Here is an 11,026-nt window from a genome sequence, read left to right on the forward strand (position 1 = left end):
AGGCCACCCCCCACTGACCTTAGGGGTCATTTGAAGAGCTGATGACCTCCAACCTCGTGCCAGAAGGGTGATGGGAAGGTTTGGAGTTTGCATGCTGCTAAAATATTAAAAGTGTGTGGGTGTTTGACCAAAAACAAACATCAGTATTAGCATAATGTTTGGAAAAATCAATACCATCATGTCATAAGCTGGGGACAGTGCAATCCAAGATGTTTGTTTTAGAGATAGATGCTAGATATCTTTTCTAAAATGTTGTCATTACCTGATGACATTTAAACAGTACTAGCAATGACACCTATCATAGAAAATAAATCAAGCAAATGCCTAATATGACATTGTAGTATTTGTTAAACTACAATGACGATGAATAAGCCACGTGAGGGTACTTCTCATAATCTAAAGCATCTTTTCACTTACTGCAATAAAATACAAAATCATCAGCACATAAACACACAAGAACATTCTTTAAAAAAGTTTATTGGCTTTTAAAACCACTTTAAAAATCTCACCAGTGAGTACTTTCCATTGAAAAAAGAAACAACGCGTTTGCAATATTAACAAGCTACTGTACATTAAGCAGTACACCAGACAACACCACAGAGGAGGGTTTTTTTTTTCTACTGGTAGAAATGGACAAGATAGTCAAACAGAGTTGGATCTGGGTCAGTCAAAGGTAAAGAATCAGAGTCACTGCTTGATGGAGCTCCTGTACTCATAAAGAGGTGCATTTCCTTCATTCAAATTCAAATATCAGTGCCTTATTGTTAAAGAAAGAAATCAAGAGGAAATGTTAAATTTCTTCACAAATGCAATTTGCAAAATAAGAATATGTAAAATTGACAGAAAACAGTCATCAACATAACATATAGAACAACATTAACTTAGTAAACAGCACACAACAAAAGTAATGTAACTCATGAAACTAGCACCGCCAGTCTGGTTAACAGAACCTGCCCAATCACAGAAGACAGTGGTTACCAAGAATACAAAGTACAACAGAAGTCATCACACATGCGTGCGTACAATCATTTATCAACATAATGAGCATGTAGGTTTTAAAAGGTTATTTAACTTTTTTTTCCCTCAATGCTTTATATTCTCATGTATGAGAATGAGTAAGAAATGTGTATCTCACTGAGATTAATGCACATTTTGCTACAAGACAATTAGTCATTTTCTGACAGTTAAATTTCCCTACTCATCTTGTCATAAAAAATATTTTTTTTATTTTTTTTCTGTGGGCATCCATCATTACATTTGTCCATAAAGATGTGGCAAAGCCATGTGTCATAAAAATTTAGTGCAATAATGTGAACCTCCAAAGTTTGTTGAAACATGAGTAATCGTTTTTTCCAGTGTCTGCTGAAAGGCTTTGAGCACAACGTCTGTCACAGAGATGTTTGCAACCAGCTAACAGTATCACAACTTTTTTTTTCTCAATATACCATGCTATTGATCCTGCTCAAAGCACACATCACTTCTGCAACCGCAGAGACCTATTATCTTTGAATAGAACAAAAGTAAAATAAAATCAGCAAGCGAGACCAGACAGCATTACTTTTACGACACATTGAGCCAGAAATGTAACACACAACATACAGTATCTTGCCGACTATAGATCTGTTAAGCTTTTTTTTTCTTTTAAAATGGCACATACTTAGCTAGAATAATGGCCATAATATAGTGTCTTGATACATCAAATCTCTATGTATCTATCCTATTTACAGATGGAGCTTAAACATGACTTATACAACATTGACAATAGCCAAAAACTCAAGCAAGCATCCTACTGTATCACATAGCCTACCTGGCTAGCAGTGATGGTTTCAACATGCTTTCAGGTCCATGGTTACCTATAAAACATAGGACAGTGACCATTTCACAAATTTACATACTGTACATAAGATTTATGCAACTTAATCCTTTTCCTCAAATGCAATAAAACTCTTTAATATCTCTGAGGCTGCCCGTTTCCCGTTGTTGTTAATGTTTACTAGGAGTGTCTCTATGTGTAATAATCTCTTATGTTATTCAAACAGATCATCTTTGGTATGGAAATAAGGCTGGATTCTCCACAAATATAATTTCATTTCCTCTTGATCTCAAGATGACATCAAAACATACATGTCAGCCTCTAGCCTTCTACGTAACTAAGCCTTCTCCATACCATTGATATTCTTATCCGAGCTGGGAGTATAGCATGCCCAAAAAAAAAATCTCATGACTGAAAGTGTGCCTGCCATGGTTTTCATGAAATGACAGCATATCAAGTTCCTCTAAATCCATTACTGATAAGGGCACACACAGTGTAGTTGTTAGCCTATACAATACGCATCTATATTGTAACACTGCAAAACGAAAACAATAAGAAATAGTACTGAAAATATCAGAGTAACAGCTGCCTTGATATGATGAAGCTCTGGATGGTTCCGAAGATTCTCAACATTATACTATATACAGTCACTCTACAGATGGCATAAGGCCTTGGACTTTGGGAATAAGGCAGCCAGTTGTTGATTCCTTTCAATGTATAGTCCACAAAGTGGCCTGAATTCCCATCTTCTCCCCACTGATTCGTCTTCTCCCTTTATAAGATATTAAACAGTACAAGAAGTATAGGCTTTAAGAAAATTTCACTCTTGGACAATGCTCAGATGTTAATCAGTATTCCACTGATTTGGTATATGATAAAGTATAAAGATTATGTCATAAATTCAGCACCTGGCAGCAGAAGATGCTACCCTTTTTAATATTCAGATATGGCAGGCAAATGTACTACAACTATTATGTGCATATACTACAATCCCAATATTGTCTCCATTTGGTTGAACTTGAACTGCACACACTGAAAATAGTATACAACAGCATACGTTTTTGGTCTTTTGTGCCAAATTTCCTACCCATCTCGCTTTCATTAAGTGTCTGTTAAATACAAATATTGCATTATTGATTGGTTATAACATGGAAGATTATGTTTCTCTTAATGTTCATACCATACAAACCTGCTCTTTGCAAGTGCATGCTGCCACCGAGTACTCACACTTTTTTACTCGAAATGCTAACATGTCTAATTTTAGATGAGGGAGAAAAGTGGTTAAGTACTGAAACTCTTGGTGACAAATGAAAAAGGAGAGAAGTAACCAAACATCAGTAGGAGAGATTTTCTGGTAAGCCTGGCACTTTTAACAGAACGAATGGCAAAGTCCAGACAAATCCCAACAAATTATTGTTTAAAAACAGATGTACTACATACGCACCAAACAAACAACAGAGAACAGAACAGAATAAAAGATAACATTAGCCCAGCATCTCTACTGTAGTAGGTTGGTCTTTGCTTTCTAGCCAGTCAAAACCAGAGTTCACAGTATCACTGCATATCTGCTGAAAAAGCGGGTCGTTCTTCAGTTCTTCCAGTGTCGAGTCTTCATATTGTTCCTGCTGTTGATTAGGGTCAAACAGCAGGTTGGTGTCCAATGTGTTAAGGTCAGTGATGCTACTGGACAGATCTGAGGTCAGTCTGATGTCGTTTGAGAAGTCGGACGCCACGGCGTTGAGCTCTGAAGCTACCTGACCCACCAACTGGGAGCTGGGGTTGAGGCCATCATCCCCCAACAAGTCCTTGACAGTGTTATTGAAATCCAGCTGTTGTTGCTCGTCCTCCACCTCCTGCTGCTGTGTGCTCTGGAGGAGGAGCTGTGGTTGTGTCTGCACAGGATTCTCCTGGAGTTGCTGCTGCTGCTGCTGCTGGTGGTCTTGCTCACCAGGACCCGCTTGTGCTTGGCTGTCCCCAGTGGAGAAACTCACCTGTTCTCCACTGCCAGTGGTGAGGTAGCCATGCTGCTGGAGCTCGAAGGCAGCAGGGCTAGAGCTAACCGGCAGCTGAGTCTGGTGAGCAGTTCCTCCAGCAAAGCCAGGAGTGGTCTCCAGGATCTGGGTGAGGTTCATACGGGCCGTGTAGTTTGAGGGGAGGTTGTTTATGCCTAGACCACGAACAGAATCATCCCCGTCAGCTTCCATCTTGCTGAGAAGAACATTGGTGATTTTGGCGGTGTTACTTTGACCCTGCACAGGCAGCATCTCACTCTGCATCATGATATTCAGAGGAACAGATTGGCTACGCTGGACCATGCTGTGGACCGAGCTGACCGTCTGGGAGTTGGATAGGATGCTGAGCACCTCAGACGTGATGGGGGAGTTAAAGGGGGAAACCACAGCTCTGGTGGTGGTGGTGGTATTTGTCGTGGTGGTTGGCGGGCCTGTGTTGCCACTGAAGTTTCTCTGGCGCACCGCAGGGCTAACGCTGCGGCAACGAAAAGTACTGGACGCAGATGAGGTTGATGCCTTGTTGTCTAACGGTGCAGGCACAGCAAAACTCTCCTGTTTAGTGGGAGTGGTTACCTGCTGCTGCTGTTGTTGCTGCTGTGGCTGCTGCTGCACTGGGGAAATGGGAGTCAAACGGCCAAAGTGAGCAGCATCCTGTCTTGACTGGGCCTGAAATGACTGGCCGGGAATTGCAAAGGCGTGTGGCTTACGAAATTGGTCATCTACCAGGTCTTGGTAGCTGGGCAGAATGCCGATGCTATGGTTGGACAAAGGACTTGCAGAGTTGCTGTTGTAGCGGTTGTTGATCCATTCCAGTTTGGCCTTGTCAGGGTGTGTTGCCATTGGCCTCTGCATGGGCTTAACAGGGCTGCTAGAGACAATGCTGGCGTCATGATAACCTGTGATGCTTGAGTTTATGGGAGTGAACGCAAAAGGGTTCCTGCACTCCACCGGGCTGGGGGGGACGCTGCTGCTGCAGTTGGACAGCGGTGTGCTGATGGGTGTGTGGCGACCCATGGCTCCATCCACAGGAGTGATGGGAGCCATGCGGAGCAGGGGCTCTCTCTTGTCAAGCTGTGCCCAAGTGTCATTTCAGAGGTGGGAGTGGGTGTTGGGGTTGGAGTTGGTGTTGGTGTGGGAGTTTGGACAGGAGTGGTACTGCTGTGAGCAGAGTGGTAGAAGGTAGTGCCGGCCTGGTGAGCACTGAGGATAGAGCCTTGATTGCTGGCTGACTGGCCTTGCAAAGACACGTCAACACAGCTACTGAACAGACCCTTCAGCTTCATCTGCTCCTCCATTTGGACCAGCTCCTCCACGATGCTGTCCTGGGTCATGTCGTCGTCATTGAACGGAAAGTAGTCCATGGTGGGCTGAGAACCTGCAAAGTCAACCATCTCCTGCGGGAGGGTGATCTGGCCTGAGGCCTCAGAAGGTTGGGCTATAATGGAAAGTTGGTCAGTAGGGGCCTGTTTGTGTTCTGCTGGTATCTGCTGAGCAAACGCCTGCTTCCGGAGCTCATCAACCTCCCATATTGTGCTCTTTAAGTCGCTCATCACAGAGGCTTCGTGTGCTCCTGAGTTGGCTGGTATGGCACGAGGGTCCCCGGTGATCTGCTGCAGCAATGCCTGATCAGACGTGCTGCTTCCAGCTGCTCCTATGCTGGTATCAGTGCTAAGTGAATGGTCTTCGCGTTTCACAACCAAGGCCTGGGGTTTGACAACAGTCTGGGTGCCCTCAGTGTGCGTGATGGGCGAGTCTGAGAGTGCAAGGATCTGTGTGGGCCCAATAGAGGTGTGTTTCACAGTCACTTTGCAGGGGGCACTCTCTGGTCTGGCAGGGGTTCCCGGTCTGGGGATCCTCTTCACTGCAGCACTGACTCCAAGTTTGGGATTGTCGATTACAGCCAGTGGCTGCTGGGAGATAAACACCCTCTTCACAGGAATCACATGGGAGTCCCCGCTTGAGCCTGTGCGCTTCCTGGGGCTCTTGGCATCTGAGCAGGGATCCTTTGATGTCGGGGTAACAGCGGAGGAGCCATTGGATGAAGTGTTGCCGTTGGAGTTCTGATTATCAACAGTCAAGTACAAAGTACTGTCATGGCAGTTACTGTTATTGCTGTCCTGAGTCCCAGCTACAGTTACAGAGGTGGGAGGGGATGTGGGGTCATTTTTTATCCTTAAACCTTTGTCTGGGCCTGGAGAACACTTAACCAGGAAGCTTGGCTCACTGGCAGCCCTGAACTTAGCCACTCTCTCCTCTTTGGACCCAACAGCTGTTTTCTCTGTGCCAGGGGTGGGGTTATTGTCACTTCCAGCTTCAGACACAGCTTTGGTGTCAGTGGAGTGGGTTAGGGTGGAGAGTGGGGCACAGGGTCTGATTGCAGGTGACGGAGGGGCTGCTGAGTTCACAACTTGTAGGTGCTGGGATTCGTCCAAAGCTGCTGTGGTGTTCACACCAGCCGAGGCAGGACGAACGGTTGTACTGCTGCTGCTGGGAGCCAGAGCGATGGCCGTCATCTTCACCACGTTGACTGAGCTGACGTGGGGAGTGGGCATCACAGTTTTTATAGGGCTGTTGGTGATGAGCAGGGTCGGGGGTGAGCGCAGCGTGATGGCACTGGTGGCAGAGGGCTTGGGCAGAATTTGGGCGTACCGTGTACCGTGTCGTGCCAGCCGGTCACCCACAGGACTAGCAGAGATATTCTGGGGGGTTTTGGGGGACTGCTTGAGAGACTGAGTGACCACCTGGAAGTTCACAGGCAACACTTTCCCCTCTGTTGTCCCTACAGGGCTGGGCGAGGTCATCAACTGCCTGCCTCTCTGTACCTGGGAGAAAAACAGTGAGAATATAAAATTACACTTACAAGCACATTTATATTCAACATGTCTGAGTATAATTAGCAGGACTTACTGAGCCACATACCGTGACTGGGCTGGGGACAGCTGCTACTACGATGCCTATGGTCGGCTGTGGGGAGAGCAGAGCAGGGCTGCCACAGGGGATGGTCGGGCCAGGGGTACTGGCCTCCGTTCTCTTGATCTGGGTCTCACTGGGCAGGGGTGAGTGGAGCTTCTGCTCCTGCTGCTTCTTCTGGATCTTGCGCTGCAGTTGCTGCTTTGCATCAACAGAAGGAGAGGGCAGGGTCTTCACCTGGGGCTGGAAAGAGTTTGCCTCAGCTGTGGGCACAAATGCAGAGGCTGGAGTTGGCGTCTTCATTCCTGTTGAGAGGAGAAGAAGTCCAAGAATTATGAAAAACCAAAAGCACTTCAAACCAGAGGAGGTCAATAGTGGCAGTTTCAGGACTTCTGGACTTGCAATACCACACATAAGTGAGACAAGTATTATGAAGAGTATTATCAGTTAAGTATTTCAAACTTGCAAGAAGGTTTGAAATTGAAAACCCGAATCCATCTTGCTGACAAGTACATATATTGGAAAAGCGTCCCCATTTATTCCAATTTATTTCTAATTTGTAAGCAAATGGCTTTAATCTTTTATTTCCATAACTTCTTTGTTCTTTAGTGGGACTAAGTATTTATCATTCTTTACTAATGGACAATATCTGATTTTCACTTCATGCAAGCATGAAAACAAAATGACAACATGAATTGTTAATGCCTTTTGAGGAAGCAAAGCAGAGAGTTCTTTTTGATTTTAGGCCGGTTTTAATTTGTGCTTCATGGCCATTTTCATCACGTACTGAGTACAAAAAAAAAAATCTTCCTAGAATATCCCCTGAAATGAATGAAAATCCGGTCAAACAAATATATTCTACCACATCCTATGTTAATTATCAGAAAACATTTGGCTAAAATGTCATCATGAGGGGCGTTACTATGAAACGAGGTTTACAGACAGCTGAATTAACAAGTTACATTTTCAGCACCATGGACAGCTGACAACTTTGTGCATGCACTCGCTGCTTGGGAGACGTATGTAGAAACGGGGATGGGAATCGCTAGGCACGACTCTATTCCTAGTCATTGATGCATCCATACATGATGTTTTTTTTTCTCACTGTGTGAAAACTTTACCACCTTCACAACACAGCAACTTTGTAATAATCCATACTAAAAATAAACTGATGAATTTACTTTGATTATCTTTGCACACAATCAGCCATCCTTACCAAAACTCAAGAAAAAGCCTACCATAGAACATAAACACATTGTTTACTTTTACCATCCAGTTGGTTCAGCCATGAGAACGCACAGCCCAGTGTTACAAAGTTGTTATAGGTGATCATAATGTTGAGAATTGGGGTTTACTTTCTGATTATTGATTTCTCTACCCATGTAAACCACGACATGTAGTAGTGATCATCATAAGAATAATAATCACAAATGATGACAACAAATTACATTTTTATTAGCTTGTGCCTTTCCAACTTAACCTCCTAAAAGAACACTTCAATATGATGCTGTCAACTATGATGTACAGCACCCGATGAATTTTCCAAACTCACACAAACACAGACAACTGTATAAGTACCGCACTCGTAGATCTTTACCTGTGGGTGTTCCGGTCATAACAGTGAGTGCAGCCATGGATTTAGTACCAATGTAGTGGCTATTGAGCAGGAAGCGGGCCAGGTCCTCCACATTGTCAAACTGACGACTCAGGACCTTTTGGGCCCACTCGCACACCAGTCCACAGGCTGCAGATCTCATTTCATCTTCAGCACTGGGAGACTGACCTGACGGCTCCATCAGCTCACACTGCAGCCAGGCAGAAGACAGCAGCAGGCGGATGAGCATCAGACTATTTTAAAAGCCAGACTAGAAATTTAATGTATGTTGTTATTGCAGTGTAACTCACCCCGTCACCAGATTTCTGCAGATCCAGGTTGGGTAAGGATGGCATGTGAACAAAAGCTTTCTTCCTTAACCCGCTATAACAGTATGTGAGAAGGAGTTAAGGTGTCTGAACACATAATGACTCTGGATGTGTCTGCTCATTCCTCTTATTCTCTTCTAGGCCCAAGGAAGAAGTCGCCTTATTTAAATTATCTGCCAGAAACTGTAAATCTAAAAAACCTCAGAGCCAAACAACAGCTTTCAGCTCTGTGCCAAGGATTCCCACTACCGCCTTTTTAATATGCCTGCAATAGTCCTCAGGCGATTAGTGGTTTATAGTTTTGTTTTTAAGATGAACTTACCAAAGTAGAATGTGCAGTTGACTAGTGCCCCAGTCAACTGTTGTGTCACTTCACGTCGCCTGAGTCTCGGCTAAATCGTTGCAAGTAAACACACTGCAAAGACTACAGCCCACATCTAGCTAGCTCGTCCATCCTGCACCTGTGTGAGAGGAAATAAATCTCCATACCACCAGGTAGCGGTAGGAAAATGTCACTAATGTTGCCACTTATAATCGAGAATATGTCTGATAAAAAGTTGCAAATCGCACAGGTGAAGAGGTGGAGGTGAAATATAGGGAGAAACTGCACTAACCAGGTGAAATCATGGATGCTACAGTTTCTCTTCTTTCTCTCAGCGATGGGTTCCGCAACAAACTCAACATGCTCATGGGTCATAAAGCTGCTGACAAGGGCTGAGTAGTGCCAACGGTGCAGGACATACTGCAACAATAGGGCCACAGAGGCTCACTGACAGCTACCGACATTGGCCGACGGCAAGGCCCTGAAAGGGGAAGTGTGTAGGATTTAGTGGGATCTGGCAGTTGACTTTGTTAGCAGGTTCATCAGAATTAAAGGATATTTGGATTTGCCCCTCATGCCCAGTCGACGTGCTTTCATGTTAGGAAAGACATTCTTCATGATCTTTCCAAAGTCTGCTGCACTCAGTGGATTGTAGCCGAGATTGTCACAATAGCTCCTGCAAGAGAAGAGAATTCGACATTAGATTATAAACTTATGCATACTGTATATTAGTCCCCTCTCCTCCACTGACCCCATGCACTTACTTGTATTCATCATACACCTCTTGCTTTGGGAGGGAAGTCTCTGGGTGCTCTTCTAGGTGATTCCGTATCCAGTTGAATGCATACATCTGTTGAGTACGGCTTGACGACATGGAACTCTGATCACTGAAATTGGCACATGAGAAACATAAATCTGGTGAGGCAGTGTCCTCGACTTGTATGCATCATTTCTTGTTAATACAGAAACTTTTAATACCATAATCCAGGAGTGGAGGACCCCCTCTCATTCTCAGTCCAAATGGGCAGAATTGGGGGGTTGGGGTGATGAATAGATATGGGGAAACAAATGAAACACAGACAGCTAGGTATAGCAAAAGTCTACATATATCAGTGGTTTGCTTCATAATGATAATCAATCATACAGCTGAAAAATGAATGAAAACTTTGCATGAGGAAAGAACCCAGCCGTGAACCCCCCCCAAAAAATGTCAAAAAGCAAAAATAAATCTTAAAATTCATTTTAATTTAGGAGCTACCAGCCTAAACTGCATCTGCGTAGTAGCCTGTGGATAGTGAATTTTTGACAAGCAATGAGACAACAGTGCCAATAATGTAATGAGAGCCATAACAAAGCAGCCGTGTGTGTGTGAGACAAAGAGCAAAGTGGAAAAACTTGAGTACAGTGTGTGCTTGTGACACACCTTTTGTCATTGCCACTGCTGGGACCAGAAGGCAACTTCAGGTAGAGGTAGAGCTTTTCGATGTCTGTAAACTTCTCAACATCTTGCTGTAAATATAAAAATATCACACAAACACACAGAAAAGATCAGTGGTATAAACAAGGGGTGTGCACATTTATCAGCGGAACATCTGTATTTGCTGATATTCGTTTTGTTGACTGATATCAGCCTATTCGCGAATAAGATGGATTCTGACGATAGCAGTGTCTGATGTTTATCTGTTGTCTCACATCAGTTTTGTGCTGGCACATTCATGAGCTACTGGCTCATCACATCCCTGCCTACAGTTTGTAAGGCTCTTTAAGAACTGAAGAATTCGTATCATTGAGTAGGTAGTTGGTCGAGGGCAAAAAAGGCTTTAGAAGCAGCTACTTTTACAGCCTAGTATCACCACTGATTCCCCAAATTGATTCCCTTCCGATTCACCAGGTCCTGATTTGATGTGATTCGATTCAAGATTCAATATAGTCAGAGGATTTTCAGTTACAATACCAGTTTTGCTTGGCTATGAAAGTAATTCTGAGAGAACTAGGGCCCAACCGATAAATCTTAATCTGATTATAGCCTATCTGTGAATAATCGCT

At 44.0% G+C, this 11,026-nt stretch overlaps 1 protein-coding gene across 1 annotated transcript; it reads right to left on the reverse strand.

The window, feature by feature from the left end:
• Positions 1-461: 461 nt before the first annotated feature.
• Positions 462-9,867, reverse strand: rfx7b (regulatory factor X7b). The gene is given in 7 exon segments (XM_073471910.1): positions 462-4,874; positions 4,877-6,647; positions 6,745-7,040; positions 8,333-8,540; positions 8,641-8,725; positions 9,540-9,656; positions 9,745-9,867. Coding segments are annotated over 7 exon segments (4,164 nt in total). The 5' UTR covers positions 9,855-9,867; the 3' UTR covers positions 462-3,297.
• Between the last annotated feature and the right edge of the window lie 1,159 nt (positions 9,868-11,026).

The sequence above is a fragment of the Pagrus major genome, chromosome 8 (genome assembly GCF_040436345.1).
Source record: "Pagrus major chromosome 8, Pma_NU_1.0".
NCBI classification, from domain to species: Eukaryota; Metazoa; Chordata; class Actinopteri; order Spariformes; family Sparidae; genus Pagrus; species Pagrus major.